Raw genomic sequence first — 19,631 nt, forward strand, 5'->3', positions numbered from 1 at the left:
CTAAGACTGGGATGGACCACAGGCATAATTTCAATGTCAAGCTGCAAAAGCACATCTTCCAAGAGAGATCACCTCTACATGATGCCATACAGTAACAGCACGAAAAGCAAGCAAAGTTCAGTGTTCTGAGCTGTGTTAAATCTCCCTTATGCTTGTGCCATCTGAAAGCAAGACTGCACAAGCACTAAAAGAATAACTTGGAAAATGGAATTTCATGTGAACATGAAATTCATTCAATAATATTTAATGTGCAAATTAACCTTTAAGAATCTTCTTTACCATTTTTTTAAACTACATATCAAATTACTATAAAATAATTTTCATCACTACTGAAAACATGACTACTTATCCTTTTAAAAGAAAGAAAAACACAAAAAAAGCAAACTTTAAATTAAATAGGATGAAACATAAACATCATATGACCAAGCAGTAAGGTTTAACAAACCCACTAATTGCATGAGACAGAGGAAGTCAATTCTTTTCTGGACACCTTATTCCACAGAGGTGCCTGGACTGCTCTCAAGGAAATGGCACTGGCCTCTATAAAACGTTACTACACTAGAGGGCTCGCTATCTGACTCAAGCCTTTGTTTCTGAAACTCTCAGTCCAAATCCTTGATTTTCAGGGAGTGATAAACAGAGTACTGACACAAAACACAAAAATACAAATCAGTAAAGGACTAAAACGGGAATTACTGAGAAACATAACACAACAGATGAAGACATACACAACCTACGTTTACATTCAATGAAACTCTTGTCAGAAAACAGGTATTGGTATTAACTTGCCTGAAATTTTATTTCTAATTTGGCCTTATACGGTGGATGAAACAGTCACCAAGTCAATCCAGGTAAATTTAACACAGCCCTCAAGAGGAAGATTTACAAAACTACTTCAAAGATTCCTGCCAGTTGCCTCTTGATGGCTCTTGCAGGATCTAGTTGCATTTACTTAGAGTGTGATCCAAAAATAACTCCCATCACCCACACCACAAGCTGAACTAAAAATCAGGCAGCTGAATACTCCTCTAAATCTAAGACTGGTGATGCACTTAGAAAAGATCAAATATTTTTTTTTTGAGCTATGCAAACATTTTGGAGTAAGCTATTCTCGGAGTTTTACTAACAAGCAACAAGGCATTGCCTCTGCAATGCCCAGTGGCATACAGCACCTTGAATCTGGCTTTCAAAGGTCTGGATTGTTTGGTTGTGTTTGGGGTTTTTTTGGGGTTTGGTTTTTTTTTTTCAATTGCAACTCTGGACAACCTGAGGAGCTCTGCTTCTCAATCTTCTCAACTACTATTACTGAGGCAATTCTGCTCAAAGTAAAAAAGGCTCAGTTCAGAGGCTCCTTTTGAAAGGCACAATCATCAAGAGAAGGAGCTATACTATTCCAGCATACCTTATTTCAAGACAAAGAAGCAGTGAATTTACAAACTGATGATAAACTTTCTTTTTAAAGTTCTTTTTCTTTTGAGACATAAAAGGTTCCCCCATGTCTGCCTTCTCAAAGTACATAATAATGAGCGAGATTCAAAACACTCCAAATGATTCTGATACTTACTGTCAGTTTTACCACCACAGACAACTAAAAAAAAAACCCATCTGCTTTTGTTCCCCCAGTACACGAATGCAGTGACCTTTGCACTGCCTGGGTACTTCTTACAGAAGAGCCTGTAACTCAGGGAAAATTTTTAGTATCAGACATTTCTTTCAGAATGGACTGAAATATTTTCTGAAGTCTACAGCACTCTTTTGACAGCTTTACCTTCCACCTGCTCTCTAAAAGCTTTAAAGGAAAAATGTTTTATAAAGCCTCTCAAGACTCACAACCACCAGACTTACTAAATAGCTTGTAACAAACTGGTGCAGAAAAGGAAAAGATGGCTAAATTTCACTGTTCCTGCAGAACCAACCCATTCTGGTAGTTTAGTGGCATGCTGACAGACAGCACTGATCTGAGCATGGACACGCAGCAGCAGACACAAGGATAGTAAATAAAAAAAAATTATCTTTTACCATTCAGAGCAGCCGCACGATCTAAATTAGCATGACACATCCTTCAAAAAAGGAAACCATGTTAACAGCAGAAGAGCATTCTGGATTACCCCTTTACACAAACAAAAATACCACTACCCTTGAGGGAGTGGGGAAACACACAAGCTGGTACTAATAGCCTGAGTGTAGAAGTCTATATTCAAGACTGTTCCTTGAGAAAACAAGAGCAGGAGGGAGGAGGAAGAACCAGGAAGGAGAATCATTTTAAGCCATATCACACAGACTGCATCGAACCAAGGAAAATAACAGGAAAAGATGAATACAGACTTTCTGCACATGCACCAAAGTGGACAAATGCATGTCAACTTAATCTTAGAAAACATACAGATACACCATAACAGCAGTATACTCTCAGAAAGAGCATCCCATTTGCTGGTTGTGTGACACCTAGGCCAAAGCTGTTTTTTAATTGAGCACTGAAACCTCCCACAGCTCATATCTAACTGTGTCCACCATACAAAAAGCTTCACGAGTACTCATCTACTGTTGTTTGCCCGATACTTTCGTTGTAAACTGTTTAAGACTATCTTATATTTGTACAACTTAAGACAATGTACTTCTGAATCTGCAACGAGAGTTTTCAGAAGCGGTGGTAATTTAACTAATAAAATCCTCAAGCTATACTTATGTAACTATGATGTAAAATGACAAGAGATGATTGCTTTATAAACTTGTGATTTTAATCTAACAACCTCTGGGAGTTAGAGCTACTTTAACGGGGACAAGTAGCTCAGCAACCCACTTAGTAGTGTAAATTCAAGACACCAATTACAGCATTTTCCTAGAATAAAATTCATTAGAGTGCCAGGTTATTCCAACAATTTTGAATGGAACCGTGACAATCCATGTCGAGATTTTTCTTGTCTTCTTGGCTTACAAGGGCTTTAGAAAGGAATGACAGATACCTGCCTAATCACACTCAGAATACTGGAGATCTCCAAAAACATTATGTACTGAATTTCTATTCCAGCAATCTTACAGTGCAGCCACAGCAACATTAATGCCAGGGTTGCCTCTGGCAACTACACATCTCAGACTACAGCAAATAGTGGGCAGGAAGAAATGACACAGATTCTGCAGAGCCAGTTTTCACTGCTGAAACACAGTGCTGAGTTTCCCGGCTTGCCACAACCTTGCCAGCATTCTGCAGTAAAGCAAATACTATGCATTACTGAACAGGCAGGACCTGTACGGAGATATTTTTGACAAATGGTTATCATTTTCTCTTCAAATTCAGGTCTTTTTCGGCTTTCTCAGCTCCAAAAGGCATCCTTCTACCACCCTGGATGGTCAAACATAATGAATGTGCCTTTCTAGAGGGGGAGGGAAGACCTTAGACAAACCTCCTCAGCCTGTGGTACCTATGGGAAAGGTGGGAGATCAATGTCAGTATTTCTAGTATAGGTGGTACAGAGTGAGCATAAAGAACTTCTGATAAGCATACAGATTTGGTTATCAAAAAGCTCCATTCAAAATTAGTGGTGCTGTCATAGCGTACACACAGAGCATCACCTCTACCTAAAATTGGATAAGAAATTGTGATTAAATTACATGAAATCTTTGATAATTAGAAGACACATAACTTGTAGAGTTGTACTAAAATGCACATGCATTATTAAACAAATTCAACAGTACTTTATATTGAAAAGCTTAAATGTTAAGTATATTGTCCTTGTTGATTTAAGGCATTGAACTGTAGCTGATATAAAAGCTAATACCTAAGCTGACTGCCAGAAAGCACACTACTTCAAGCGCAGAACCGAAGTTTATTTAAGCTGTAAACTGGCACAGTAAAGTGTCAGCTACGGGTTCAGCTACATCTAAAACCAATATAAGCACACATTCAGAAGTACACAGAGGAATCCAAACTCCTTAAAATGTGTAAATTACAGTGTTAATATCGAAAACTATCAGGATAGCATGCTTTAAGTGGGATGTTGTTTTTTCACAACTGTTTTATCACCCTTGAAATTCGAAGAATACTTGAAATATACAGAACACTTCAAGACATCCTTATAAAAAACTCAGGCAAGGTAGTTTTCTTTCAGCATGCAATAAAGTAGGCTGGGCAGGCAAAGAAAAATCATTAAGAAAAATCATTTACTATATTCGACAATTTGAGCCCTAATGAATAAGAAAGTAGTTAAATCAGCAGGATAAAAACTAGCAATAATTACTATAAAGCCAGCAAGACAAATTTTAAGAACAAGTTAACTAACTTCTATGAGAGACCTGATAGGAACAGACTAAGATCTCCAATAACTCATTTTGCCAGAACAATGGAAGCATAAGTTAATTTAACATAGACCCATGTAATCTATGTCAGAAGTTAATTGTTTTTCTTTCCTACCATTTGACACAGCAATCATAGAATGGCTGAGGTTGAAAGAGACTTCTTGAGATCATCTGGGCCAAACTGCCTGCTCAAGCAAGGCTACCCAAGGTCAACTGCCCAGGACTAAGTCTAAATGGATTTTTAGTATCTCCAAGAATGAAGACTCCATAACTTCCATAGGCAACCACTGCCAGTGCTCAGTCACCCTTACAGTCAGAAAAAAAAAAAAAAAAAAAAGAAAAAAAAAAAGTGTTTCCTGATGTTTAGAGGGAACCTCCTGTGTTTCACGTTGTGCCCATTGCCTCTGGCCCTGTCACTGGACACCACAGAAAAGAGCCTGGCTCTGTCCTTTGTGCACCCTTCCTTCAGGTACACATGGTTAAAATCTCCCTGATCCTTCTCTTCTCCAGGCTGAGCAGTCCCATCTCTCTCAGCCTCTCCTCACAGAAGAAATGCCCCAGTCCCTTCATCATCTTGTGACCCTTCACTGGACTCTTTATAGTATGCCCACGTCTGTCCCATAGTGGGAAGCCCAGAACTGGACCCAGCACCCCAGCTACGGCCTCACCAGTGCTGGGCAAAGGGGGAAGGATCACCTTCCTCTAGCTGCCGGCAACACTCCTCCTAATGCAGCCCAGGGCACCGCAGGCCGCCACAGCTGCCGGAGCACATTGCTGGCTCACGGTCAGCCTGGTGTTCACCATGATCCTTAGGGCCTTTTCTGCAAAGCCGCTCTCCGGCTGGGTCAGACTCCAACCTGTACTGGTGCATGAGGGGTTGTTCCTCCCCAAGCGGAGGACTTTGCACTTCTCCTTGTCGAACTTCAGGAGGTTCCTGCTAACCTGTTACTGCATCTGCCAGCTCCCTCACCACTCATGGGTGTATCCCATCCGGGACCATGGACTTATGTATGTCCAGTTTATTTAAGTATACCCTAACCTGTCCATCACACCAACAGTACTGAAGGAAAGACATCTCAAAATAAAAAATTTTATGGTCCTTTCTGAAAAAGGAACAGGTGACACAGCTGACAAAAAGTGAGAGAAATGCTGTGTATTTCCATAACTTAGTTTCAAGAAACATTCAGACTTCTGTGAAAGCAATATGAAGAGAATCCATCACATGCATTGCCGATGAACGCAATTCCTTCCTCTTGAAATATCAAAACCATGACCATTCAAATACAGTCTTCAACTGGAAGAAAAATTTCTACTGTGACAAATCACCTATAATAAAATTATTCACAGTCTATGAAGCATAACAGCTTAGGTTTCAAGGATTAATACTTCAACATTATAGAGCTGAATGATCAGCAATAATCAGTGGATGAAGTTGCAAGATTAATAATACCTACAAATAATCATGGCTCTCAGGTATATATCCATGTATTAGAGCAATAATACAGAATCTTTCACGTCTTGAAAGCACCTGAGAAATAGTTATTAGTTTCATCATCAACCTGCATGTAAATGTCAGAATACAAAAAAGGCTTTATAAGAAAGCTGACACACTTCAATGTCCACATTTCCTGAAGGCTGATTCTAGGCTAGAGTTGTTTATCATGGATAACATCAGATTTTATCTAAACTCCCCACAATGACATGCTGTCAGCATCCATGCTGCTGATGTATCTGTCAAAGACTTTTCCTTCTAAAAAATGCTGACACAATGCCCATTTTTTAATCCTAAAGAGCTCATCTTCATCTGTCAAAGGGGCAAGCAGAGCCTATATATGGCTATAGAGCATACTAGAGATGCTAGTGCAGAAGCTGGCAAGCATGCCTTACTGAAGGCTGGTGTGAGAGAAATGGGAATTGAAGCTTTTTGCCTACCATTCCAACACAGAAAAGACAACAATACAATACAGTGCCATTTCAAAGTAGAGAAAAACAATCAATTTCTTATATTTTCTTTCTGGATCAAAATTTCATATTCACCCCAGCTTGTTACTGACATGTTGTTAATGTCCAGAAAACACAGTAAAAATGCATGAAGCATCTATCTTAAGAGTAAAGTACAACTCATTACCATGAATTATAGTAAAGAAAATATTATCTACTTTTTTAAAAAAATACAGACTAAAAGAAGGTAGTCCTGCATTTATTGTTAACTATGGGCAAATGTTTCTTTGCCTCAACAACAAAAAGCACTATTAATAAGATGGTATAACATGGAATAACTTTGAAGATATTAATGCTTGTATTTAGTTTAAGCTTTAAAATCTAGCATTCTGAGTCCAATTCAGTCATATGTCTATTATTACTATTTTTTTCTATCAAAAAAGCACCATGATTAAAGAACTCTCACATTACTAACATCAAAGGCATGTCTCTTACTTAACTTCCACATTATTGTGAATTTCTTACATGAAAGTGAAATAAGAAGAGTAGAAATATTTTACTACTGCTAAAGATGAACATTTAAACGAGGAAATTATCACAGCATCGCAGAATGGTTTGGGTTGGAGGGACCTTTAAGGGTCATCTAGTTCCACCGCTCCGCAGTGGGCAGAGACATCTTCCACTACATCAGGTTTCTCAGAGTCCCATTCGATCTGGCCTTGAATCGTTCCATGGATGGGCAATCTACCATCTCTCTGGGCAACCTGTTCCAAATTATCCCCTAAGTTCTGAAACAGCTAAGTAATATGTATAAGCAATCTTCTGGTACAGATGCAATATTTACAATTCAGTTCAGTAAGAGCAGTTATGAACCCTTCTTGCTGGAGCAAACATTCTCTGTACTTGCGTAAGTTAGAATAATCAACGAATGTAGTAATTAATATACACCCATAGAAATGGCTCTTAGATTTCAAAAGACGCTAGCAGATTTGAACAACAGAAGCAAATAAACAAGTAAATTTTCTCTTTTTCCTTTTAAACTTACTTTGCATTTTAACCTGGCACAGCTTACAAAAAGCTTCACTGATGCTGAAAAGCCCAGAGCTGCTGTTTAAAATATTCAAATATTCAGCAGCTTAAAATATGCATGCTTCCTCAAATATGAAATTTCCAGTTTGATACACCTTTCTGATCTGAATTGCAACATACAAGATACTCTTCAGACTCTATAGCAGTAATCAGAATACTTGTAATCATCTCAGATGGCAGCTGTAGTGGCACGTAGAAAATCAGTCTTTCCACAGAAGACCTCACCAAAAGCTGTTACCTCACACTTTTCCTAGTGTGCTCCAAGAACTGGGTATCAGAGGCCAGACTCAAACACTACAAGAACACCAGAGCTCTTGTGATTGGTTTCCTTACAACTAGCATCTTAACAGTGTAAAAAAGTAATCTCAAAAATAAATAAAAATTCACACTTCTCCCACTGTGACAAAAGCCCAGAAAGTTCTTTTTTTAAAAAGTTAAACAGTTTTAGGTGTTTGACTGTTACATGGTGTCCAACCTCAGCACATTAACAGAGAGCCCAGTCTAAACAGGCTTACGTAACAGACATAAAATTTCCTACAGGACAGGTCTAGCTAACACTGGACTATCCCCCAAAGACAAGAACAGCTCGCTTCAGTTTCAGAACAACCTTTTTATTCTCTGGAAGCACAGACTACAGGTCTCTATCTCCCAGATCTCCGAAAGCCCAGTACAATATATCCTGCAGTCACTCAGGAAAACAAATACCTATTTTACATAGAAGTTGCATTCAGTCAGTGTTGTCACTCAGACAGGATCACAAACTCTATTCCCTCACTACCTTCCATCACAATACTGAGTTGACCTAATTCAGCCACGCTTCCCAGGATCAGCTTGCTCATTTCTATAGAAGCACCAAGAGCTCTAACTTGAGCTGTAACATGGAGCAAGTCTAGCAGACATCCGAAGTAAAAAAGCAACTTTTATTTTCATCAGGTCTACTAGACTTGGCAGCCATATTAAAATCATACTTTAGACCTGTTAAATCAACATTATACTCCTATGAATTATAATTACTAAGTTTACTTCATCTATGGAGCAGTTACTCCTATGCACATGATTTTTAAATTTATGAATATCCCTTCTTGTAAAGAAACAAACCCTGAACAACTCTCAGTCAAGCCATTCTGATGTCTTAGAAAGTAACATGATATACCAGCTTCTAGCTGAAGTACATGATGAGGTACTACTGTCCTACCAAACTTTCAGGAACATTGTAACCTTGTGATCCAGGAGAACCCTTGTCAAGTTCGCATGAAACAAATCATTTTTTACGTTGGTATCTGATGAATTTAAAATTACTTTTGCCCACATAATTTTTATAAGGTGGTTCAGATTGACATGATTCAGATCTGAAATTAGACTAGTTTCTAATAATCTAAATACATTCACAGCCTCTTGATGCCAATGCATTTTTGTACCAATCCGAGGCTTTAGCCTACATAGCTTTTATTTTCCTCGGTGCTTACTTGCTTCCGATACATTTATAGACAGCAATCAAACGCCCGTTCAGTGTTCATTTTGCCTAGATAAACAAGCCAAAGTATTCTACTTCACATGTGTTAATAACTTTTCCTTTGCAGCATTCCCATTTGGGTTCATTTTCTCTAACAAGGCATTGCCAAGGATGCATTCAGAGAAAGCTTCATCAATGCCATAAACCTTGACATCAATACTTCCCTCACTACAAAACTAGTCTCATATTTGCCCCATTTCATAACTCACCACATTCACAATAAAGCTGTGATTAAGTACTTGTCTCTAATTTTACTACTTCTTCATTACTTGCAACTAAAATAAGTAAACAGTAGTTCTATTATTAGCACACAACAAATGCATTAATTTTTTTGTATGCCCATCACATCTCCTAACTTTGCATTATCAATGAGCCCTACCAGCACAGTTCCACCCATACCAAGGCAGTTAATGAAGATATTAAACAAAGTTCAAACACAGCACTCGTACACCCTTTATAAAAATCCTTATTAAACTTCCAATAGCCCAACAGCTGCCGTTTATTTTATAAAAAGCCCAGTTTATTTTATAGTATGTCCTTTCTCTACCTTCATTTCTTCCACTAAGCTCTTTTACCTGCAACTTAGCTACTAGTTTTACAGATAGCTTTGTATCAGATAATCAATGTTCACATCATGAAACAGACCCTTCTGGAAGTCACAGAGGTAATCGGAAACAGCCAACAAGGCTTCACTATGAGCAAATCACGCCTGACTAATCTAGTGGTCTTCTACAATGAAGTGACTGCATCAGCAGACAAGGGAAGAGCTATGGATGTCATCTATCTGGACTTCTGTAAAACCTTGGACGCGGTGCTGCCCAACATCCTTACCTCTAATCTGGAGAGATATGGGTTTGATGGGTGGACTGTTAGATGGATAAGGAATTGGCTGGATAGTCATGTCCAGAGCTACAGTCAATGCCTCAATGTCCAACTGGAAAACAGCAACAAGTAGTGCCAATACTATTCAATCTCTTCATCAATGACACAGTGTGAGTGCGTGCATGTATACAGCTCATGCTGTATTTTATTCCATGTTCCATTTATCCCCATGTTCTTAATTATTCTTTCTTCTAAGGCTTTGCATACTATCGAGGTCAGACCTATTCAAGCACTTAAGTGTCAAACTAAGAATTACTCCAAGTGAGACAACACTCTGAGTAACACAGGAGAGAAAAATTCTGATGGGATTATCTCTCTAAAATACAGGGAAACTATTACTATTTTTTTTCTTCCTTATTCCTATTATTAAAAACCAAACACCTGAAGTCCTACACTAGGATATTTAGTAAACTATGTTCATTTTTAAGACTTTTTTCACACAGAAATAAACTGAAAATATTTATTTTCATTTACATAACTATGTACTTCTAAATACTTTGAAAACATAAAATGAAATACAACAACTGTGTTCAGTTCTGGGCTCCCCAGCTCAAGGAAAACAAGGAACAACTGAAGAGAGAACAGCTGAGGGCCACAAAGATGATCAGGGACTGAAGTATCCCTTTTATGAGGAAAGGCTGAAAGACTTGGATCTGTTTAGCCTGGAGAGGAGATGACCTAGAGGGGATCTTATGAATGCTCATAAATATCTAAAGGATGGGCATCAAGAGGATAAGGCCAGACACTCTGCCCAGCAACAGGACGAGGGGCAACAAGCACAAACAGGAATACAGAAAGTTCCACCTCAACATGAGGAAAAACTACTATACTGTGAAGGTGACAGAGTACTGGAACAGGCTGCCAGGGGAGGAAATTGTGGAATCTCCCTCTCTAGAGACATTAAAAACCTGCCTGGGTGCATTTCCGTGCAACCTGCTCTATGTGAACCTGTTTTAGCAGGAGGTCTGTACTAGATGATCTCCAGAGGTCCCTTCCTACCCAGACTACTTTGAGAGTCTGTGATCTGCATTGCCAAATAATTTACAATGCAATGAAATAACTGTATACAATACAAAAAACACTAAACGCCAAGACAAGCTAAAGAGGCCAAGATCACTTTGCACCAGATAAAGTCTTACTGCCTTAAGAAAAACAAAGTTACTGAAGTTCTAACTTGTGTTGCTGCATTATTGTTTTCAACAATACCAAATTAGAAATTACCTTAGTAGCATCATTTTGCTGGTTTTTTGGGTTTGTTTTTTGGGGTTTTTTTTAAGAAATTAGCTTATACATACTTACCTGGCTCATCTGACAATAACAGCCTTGTAATATGAGAAATTTCAAATTGGAAAACATTATACTTATCTAATTAGTCAGTGATTTTTTTCCACTTTATACACAGCAAGTTCACTCCAGCAGCCTTTTCCAACTTGAATTTATGGCTCATAAACTGAGCATGTAATAACCCTTTAACAACTGATGGTCACAAAGATATAGTTAACAAATATCTCCCAAAGATAAATTTGGTCAGAAAGTAAAATATATCCACAAAACACAGTCACGCCAAAACAGGAACAATTTATAATACCACAATGGACAGTCAGTGCACCAAATATTCAGACCTAGTAACTGATGCATAAAACGGCTACTCTTGTTCATCATAAGGTTCTATTTTTCAACTTAGCCTTGAAAAATGGTACAGTGTTCATGTATAATACAGCACTTCTTACATTATGATGTACTACAGTGGTCTACAACACTGGCTTAGGTTATCAACAAGCAGAATGAGTAGGCACTTTACGCTAATTACAATGTAAGGGTGAAGCTTTTACAGCAATGACTATGCTAGAACCACAAGATCGTGAGGCTTGGATAGTGTTTCTCTGTTTAGTGAAGATGCAATATTAAGTAAAATGAAGTCCTACAAATTGCAGGTAAAGCACAAAACTTCCCAATCTTCGATGCTGCATCCCTCTATCACAGCAGGAAAATCTTCATTATTGAATCTTAAAACAAATGGCAAACTAGATATGCCAAATCATAATCTAACACCTATAATATGACTGACTTTACAGAACAATACAACTCCTCTTTATTAGTCAGTTTTAAATGCAGTCTAACACCACAGTAGACACATATATATTAACAGAGTATTACCTCACAAGGAACACCTAGTAAAATATATCCTCCTTTCTCTTCCTCAACACATTCCCACCAATCCTTTTGTCTTAATTTTCATTAATACCTATGTTAAAAGAAATTAAATACTTACTACACTTGAGTCAAGGAACAATGTATAGAAGTACAGATATACAGAAGAGTAAACAATTTGGCACTGGAACAGGCTGCCCAGGGAGGTGGTTGAGTCGCCTTCCCTGGAGGCGTTTAAGGCACGGGTAGACAAGGTGCTAAGGGGCATGGTTTAGTGTTTGACAGGAATGATTGGACTCGATGATCCAGTGGGTCTCTTCCAACCTGGTTATTCTATGATTCTAATTCCAGGAATCCTTCTTGGACTTGAAAAAAAAGTCAAAGGCTACTTGTTGAATACTGAGTCATTCTATGAGATGTTCTATCTTTGTCTTTACATGATACTTGGCCAAAAAAATGTTAAGCTAAACTGAATAATGTCAAAGTATCAAAAGGTCACAACTGTGTTAGTAACCACTTACAATCAGTCTTTCCCCTCTGCACTCCCATGGTTTAGTTTCAGAAGTGTTCTTGAATGAAGATACCAGAAAGCAATGGATGTAATCTATCTAGATTTCTGTAAAGCCTTTGACACAGTCCCCCACAAGATCCTTCTCTCTAAAATGGACTGTTTGGTGGATAAGGAATTGGTTGGATGGTCACATTCAGAGAGTAGTGGTCAAGGGCTCGATGTCCAGATGGAGATCTGTGACAAGTGGTGTCCCTCAGGGGTCTGTACTGGGACCAGTGCTGTTTAATACCTTCATCAATTATACAGAGAGCAAAATCAAGCACACCCTCAACAAGTTTGCAGATGACATCAAGCTGAGTGCTGCAGATGTCACACCAGAAGGACAGGATGCCATCCAGCAGGACCTGGACAAGCTGAATAAGTGGGCCTGTGTGAACCTCATGGAGTTCAACAAGGCCAAGTGCAAAGCCCTACACCTGCGTCAGGGCAATCTGCAGCTTCAATACAGAATGGGAGACAACGTGATTGAGAGCAGCCCTGCAAAGAAGGACTTGGAGGTGGTGATTGATGAGAAGCTCAACATGAGCCAGCACAGTGCGCTCACATCCCAGAAGGCCAACTGTTTCCTGGGCTGCATCAAAAGAAGCATGGCCATCAGGGCGAGGGAGGTGATTCTCCTCCACTACTCCACTCTTTTGAGACCCTACCTGGAATACTGCATTCAGTTCTGGAAATCTCAACATAAGAAGCATACGGAACTGTTGGAATGGTTCCAGAGGAGGGCTGTGAAGATGATCAGAGGGCTGCAGCACCTCTGCTATGAGGACAGACTGGGGGGGTTGGGGTTGTTCAGCCTGGCGAAGAGAAGGCTCCAGAGAGACGTTACAGCAGCTTTATGGTACTTAACAGGGGCATAAAAGAAAGCTGGGGAGGGACTTCTTACAAGGGCATGGAGTGATAGGATGAGGGGGAATAGCTTTAAATTGGAAGCAGGAAGATTTAGATTAGACATCAGGAAGAAATTCTTCACAATGAGGGTGACGAAGGTGGCAACTGGAACAGGCTGCCCAGGAAAGTTGTAGATGCCTCCTTCCTGGAAGTGTTCAAGACCAGGTTGGATGGAGACCTGAGCAGCCTGATCTAGTGTGAAGTGTCCCTGCCCATGGCAGGGGGGCTGGAAGTGGATGACCTTTAAGGTCCCCTCCAACTCAAACCATTCTATGACCCTATGAAAACTGACATGCCAATCACCACCTTTTAACCAATCTCAGAAAGCTGAACATCACTATTCAAAATACCCACAAATCTGTGAAAACAGGCATAAAATTTGACATAATCAAGACACACAAATAACACAGCAAGTTCACATCTGAGGACTTCAAACTCTGCCTACACTAAAAGATACCCTAGGCCATTTCTGGCAACAGGCCTAGAGAGCAAGGAATGGATTTAATGTTGAGCTATTTTTACCTTTAAATTCCACCTTCTCAATTTGCAGCCACACATAGCCTGCAGCTTTCTATGTTACCCACTATTACAAAACAATCTGCAGCAATATTTTTGTATTATTTAAAAGGTCATCCAAATCTGCATTTTAGAATGAGCTCTAATACTTAAGTGCTGCCTACCTCACCTGGAAAGAGTCAAGTGAACATATACCAGCTGACATCTGATTTTATAAACTAACAATCCCACATTATGAATCAGATTAATAATCAGAAACTAAACATGATCTGTTATACTGGTCTCTACCAGTATAACATCTGAGCATACCTCTGCACAAACCATCAAAGGGAAAATTTATAGCACACAGACATGCTTAAAAGTTAAAATCAGTCAGCTTACTTGCTGACTTATTTCTAGCCTCAAGGTGATAACAAAAAAAATTATCATGTCTGACTATTGTTAGTCAAACACCTCTGAATCACATGAAATTCAAATTCTGAACACTGCCTACTAATCTTCCAAGGCTCATCAAATCAACTAGCGTTGATTTTCAATTAGGCGTTGCAGAAGATTGTCTTATGACTGATTTAAAGATTCGGCAATGGCTTTTAAAGGACCGTGATCCAAGACCAACTTCAATACTTATTACTTACAATTGCAAAACCGGCTTCTTCGACTTAAAAAAGACTTAGTTTCCATAAAAATAATACAAGTCTTTGAACTGAAAACGGTAAGTGCTGCTATTTAACTATACAACTCTTCAAAAACAATTCTCTAAAAAAATGTATTTACTCAGAAGAACCATTTCCATATTACCATAATCTTCACTAAACTAGAGCTACAATGATTATATGCATGAGTCACATGAAAAAGATCCAATAAGAAGCAGGTGATGTTCCACTTTTCAAATGAGCTGCTTTTAAGTGTCTCCTGTTTCAGTTGTTCTTATCTAGTCCTCAACAAACCCAATCAACTTCAGATTCAAGAAGCTAAACAAAATACATTAGTCTAAAGTACAGAAGAAAGCTAACCTACAGGATTGATCAGAGCACCCTGATCTAGAGGGATGGGTCCTTGCCCATCGCAGGGGGGTTGGAACTAGATTATCTTTAAGGTCCCTTCCAACTCAAACTCTTCCATGATTCTTCTATGGTTCTATGATATGGCTGAAGACCTGGATACTAAAGCCATGATGCAAATTTTCTATGTTCCATATCAGTCTCTGAAAGCATTTTTATACAGTATATCAACTACCTCTTAGTTTCATCACTTTTAAGTATGATTTCCCCTTGTCACATTTGCACAATACTATGAAAAGTACTTATATGTTCTGAAGTTTTCCTTGGGCATTTTCCCAAAGAAATCTAGCTATCATAGAAGCAGAGGGAATCAACCTTGACCCAAAACACGATTAGCGATTCAAATTTCTAGGAATACAAAGTACTATAAAAACAGGACTCTGATCTTTTGGTCATCAAGAGAAACATGTCATGTGTTAGCCATCATTGGACACGTTCTTTGGAATTCCCTCTAAATTGCATGGAATAAAATTCAGGACAAATGTATTACAGACTATTTTTGCTGATCAAGTAAAGTAAATTAAAAAAAAATTTCATCGGGCAATGATGAATTTGAAGCCCTGTGAACAGCTCCTTAAGATAAATCCTATGTACTTTTTAATTTAAATCACTGTTGACATACGGGCATACTAACACACTTCACTTATCCTAAAGGTCAACAAATCCATTACAAGTTCCTGTGGCAAGAAAGCCAGCAAAACTATTTGTCCAGTTCAGATGTATAGTCTTAAACTGGATCTCTGTTACATACATCAATGGTACTATGCCAATAATACGGTTGGACTCTATGATCCGATGGGTCTTTTCCAACCTGGTGATTCTATGATTTTATGAATAATGATGGATAACTACTCCAATAAAATAACTTTGAATAACAATCTGCGCTGAAAAATATATATTTTTTTTTTAGACAAAGTTGTATGATTTTCCTGATTTTCCTACACTGTGACAGGAAGTCACACATTCCCTTATAAATCAGTTACTTTTTTAAAGAAATACTCAGAATTTCCTTCTGCAAATATCACATTCTACAATGTGGTACTTTGTAACTGAGTTAGTTTGTAACCCACAAACATTTTTGAACACCTCAGAATAAAAGCAGTTAGAAAATCTTTGTTGAAAGTGCACTCACTCCCCCAACAGATAGCTCTTTCTATAGTATGTTACTGTAGTAATATAGTAATGGAGGGTGCTTCCCATAGAGTTTAAAACTGCAGTCTCACTATGCTTCAGATTTTGGTTTTTGCTTAGTCTGTTCTAACAGACCAAAACCCAACATTTATGCTTAAAGAACACACATTTCATGCTCTAAGTACATAAATACACAGCAGAATAAAGATCACCGACTGGCAATGGCTTCATGCAGTTTCTAATCTAGTATTTATTCTATATTTCCTTTATCAACACTTTACTCATATCACATAATTATAGATTACTTCCAGCTTGAAGACAGTTCAAGATTTGAAAGCTTCTAATTAGATACTGTAGCTTTTGAACATTTTTTTTAAAGAAGTAATAATAAAAATCATGCATTTTCTTGCAACGAGAATAAAATGTATTGAAAGCTGAGTGCAGCCAGACCTGGTAGGATTTTTATCACAAAAGACACAAGTGAAAAAGATAAGTTCCCACTATGGTTTTGGATGTGTCTATGAATGCACAATTTAAAAACTGAAGCTATTAAGAAATTACTATGTGTGATCAGATAGGTTTTCATTTTGATCTGATGAATAAATAAAGTAAGTGCAGTTGATTAAAAATCTCTTTGATGAACTAGACTTAAGCTTTTATTCTAAAAGGTAGGCTGGCCAAAGTTATTTAATGGGATACTGTGTTCTTCTCAAGTATAAGCACTGATTCGTTCTAGGTGTCCATTTAAAGATTTTTACAACATCATAAATTCCACTCTGTCCCTCTAAATCAAAAATGAGTCTACTAAGAAGTATTTATAGGCCTAGGCACGTATATGTGCTGACATAAGTCACAAAATTTAAAACGTAAGTTCAGATAACATTAACAGCTTTAAAAAAAGAAATCTAATATTATTGATTCTAAATCTGAAATGTTCTAAGACCTTTCTCAACACCCTTAATGGGTATTAAATATAATCACAGGATACTACTAAAAAATACTTATTCTATCACGCGGAAGGTGTCCCTGCCCTTGGCTGTGGGGGCTGGAACTGGATGATCTTAAAGGTCCCTTCCAACCCAGACCACTTTATGCTCACACTTTTCATTATGTCATTACCTTTCAAGGATCGCTCATCTCTGGAAGAACGTTCCTTTTCACAACTATCTAACTTATTAGGAGGAAAAAAAAGAAAACCTACATGGCAACAGCACTAACTGGGACTTATTTTGACAGGAGCATGTGATGCCGGTCACAGTCATGCAGTCGGCACGCCAATACTCGATATGCAGAAACTTCCGAAACGCACACATTCCTTTCCTTCTTTCCCAAGAAAGAAGCGAGCTGCCCTAAGTTTACGGGCTGAGAACCTGCCTGAGACATGACAACTTGAGGAAAAAGGCAAGGAGTCCTTCTGCCAGGCCAGCTGGCCGAGGTGCAGCGGTGAGAGGGGGCGAGTGCCCGCACATGGCCTGCTCGCCCCCCGCCTCCAGACCGCAGCAGCCCCCGCGGCGGGGCCGTGCCTGGACTCTGACCAGCGCCCAGAGGTGACGGCAGCCTCCGGAAGAGTTTCTCTGCTCCCTCGCGAGGCGGCGAGGCTTCCACCGCCCAGTTCGGGGTCTGTCCTACCCACTGCGAGCAGAGGGAGACCTCACGGAGCGGCACCAGCGGACACAGGAATTACAGGAGAGGCCAAACCCCCCACCCCCCTCACGGAGCGGTGACACGGCGGGGGTGCGGGGGACACGCGTGGGCAGGGGGCGGACCGGCCCATCGCCGGGGGCGGGGGGGGGGGCAGCCCGGCCCATGGGCGGGGGCGCGGACTGACCCACCGGAGGAAGGGGGGGTTGTGGGGGTGGAGCAGCCCAGCTAATGGGTGGGGGCGCGGACTGACCCATCGGCGGGTACGGGAAGGGGGGGGCACGGATCGGTCCATCGGAAGGGGGGGGTGGGGGAGCGTCCGGTCCCGCCCGTCAGAGCGAGCGGGCACCCCCTCCCCGCCGCGGGGGCCGGGCCGCGGCGCTGCCGGGGCGGCGGAGACGCTCTCGAGTTCCCGCGGGATCCCAAGATGGCGGCGGCCGAACCCGTACACCGGCTCGGCGGCGCCCCCCGCTCCAACACTCCACGCACCCCACCCCGCAACAGACCCCGGCACCGCCAAGGAGGCGGGGGGGAAGGCGGGGGGCGGGGGGCTCACCGGGGCGCCTGCAGGCGGCCCGAGGCGGCCCCAGTGCCGCGGCGAAACGGGGCAGCCCCGCGGGCAGGTCCCGTCCCGCTCCGCGCGGCTCCCCCTCACCTTTGAATTTGAGGTCGGTGGGTGGATCGAGCACCAGGATCTGCTCGTGCTTCGCCAGAGCCCCGGCGGCCGCCATCTCGCTCGCTCTCTCCGGCGGGAGGGAGGAGCCCGGGGGGAGGAGGAGGAGGAGAGAAGGGGCGGGGGGAGGCCGGGCGGCGCCGCGGCGCGAGCCGAGGGCGCGAGGGCGGTGGGGACGTTGCGCGCATGCGCGCGCGCGCGCGCCCGGGCCGCTCCCCGACGAATCGCCTCCTCCCCACCCTGAGCGGCGCGGCCTGCACAGACACGCGCGGACACACGGCGGGGGTCGGGTGCAGGGGGCAAGGGAAGCGATGCTCCCAGACCACGCAAGCGCGCACGGAGTTCGAGCAAAGGCGGCGAGACTACCGCTCCCGGCGTGCCGCGCGGAGGGCGGGCGCGGGGCATGCCGGGAGTTGTAGTCCTGGCGGGAGGCGGAAGCGGGGAAGTCGCAGCGGGCTCAGTCCCTGCGGGAAAGAGCGGCCCGCGAGGGGCGGGGAGGGTTTCTTCTTGACACGGGGTGTTGGTGACCGCTGTGTCCTACATCTGCTTCTAAAGAATCTGCCTGTAAGAGATACAAGTTTGTGTTCTGCAAGGCTGGGGCACACGCTATGGCAATGAAGTCAGAACGATGAACGCATCTCTTCTCCTCTTGCAATCTGGTGTAGATATGCAATGAACTTGCATAGGGACACAATAACCCACTTGAAAAATATGCCCTGATAATAAATACGTAGAAATTACTTATAGAAACATAGAATAGCTCGGTTGGAAGGGACCTTAAAGATCACCCAGTTCCAAGCCCGCTGCCGTGGGCAGGGACACCTCCCACCAGACCAGGCTGCCCAAGGCCCCATCCAGCCTGGCCTTGAACACCTCCAGGCATGGGGCAGCTACAGCTTCCCTGGGCAACCTGTGCCAGTGCCTCACCACTCTCATGGTGAAGAAATTCCTCCTTATGTCTAGTCTAAATCTGCCACTCTTCAGTTTATACCCATTGCCCCTTATCCTATCACTTCAAGCCTTTATGAACAGTCCCTCCCCAGCTTTCCTGCAGCCCCTTCAGGAACTGGAAGGTTGCAGTAAGGTCTCCTTGGAGCTTTCTCCCAGCTGAACAACCCCAACTCTCTCAGCCTCTCCTCATATGGGAGGTGCTCCAGCCCTCTGATCACCTTTGTGGCCCTCCTCTGGACCCATTCCAGCAGCTCCATATCCTTCATATGTTGAGGATTCCAAAACTGGACACAACACTCCAGATGAGTTCTCACAAGAGAGGAATAGAGG

General features: G+C 41.5%; 1 protein-coding gene across 1 annotated transcript in view; it reads right to left on the reverse strand.

Moving 5' to 3' along the window:
• Nucleotides 1-18,479, reverse strand: part of VAPA (VAMP associated protein A) — a 33,263-nt gene extending 14,784 nt beyond the window's left edge. The window contains exon 1 of the mRNA XM_069853878.1: nt 18,333-18,479. Within this exon, the coding sequence (XP_069709979.1) occupies nt 18,333-18,408 (76 nt within the window). The 5' untranslated portion in view covers nt 18,409-18,479. The remainder of the gene's footprint in view (nt 1-18,332) is intronic.
• Nucleotides 18,480-19,631: the final 1,152 nt, after the last annotated feature.

Source organism: Phaenicophaeus curvirostris, chromosome 3, assembly GCF_032191515.1.
Source record: "Phaenicophaeus curvirostris isolate KB17595 chromosome 3, BPBGC_Pcur_1.0, whole genome shotgun sequence".
NCBI lineage: Eukaryota > Metazoa > Chordata > Aves > Cuculiformes > Cuculidae > Phaenicophaeus > Phaenicophaeus curvirostris.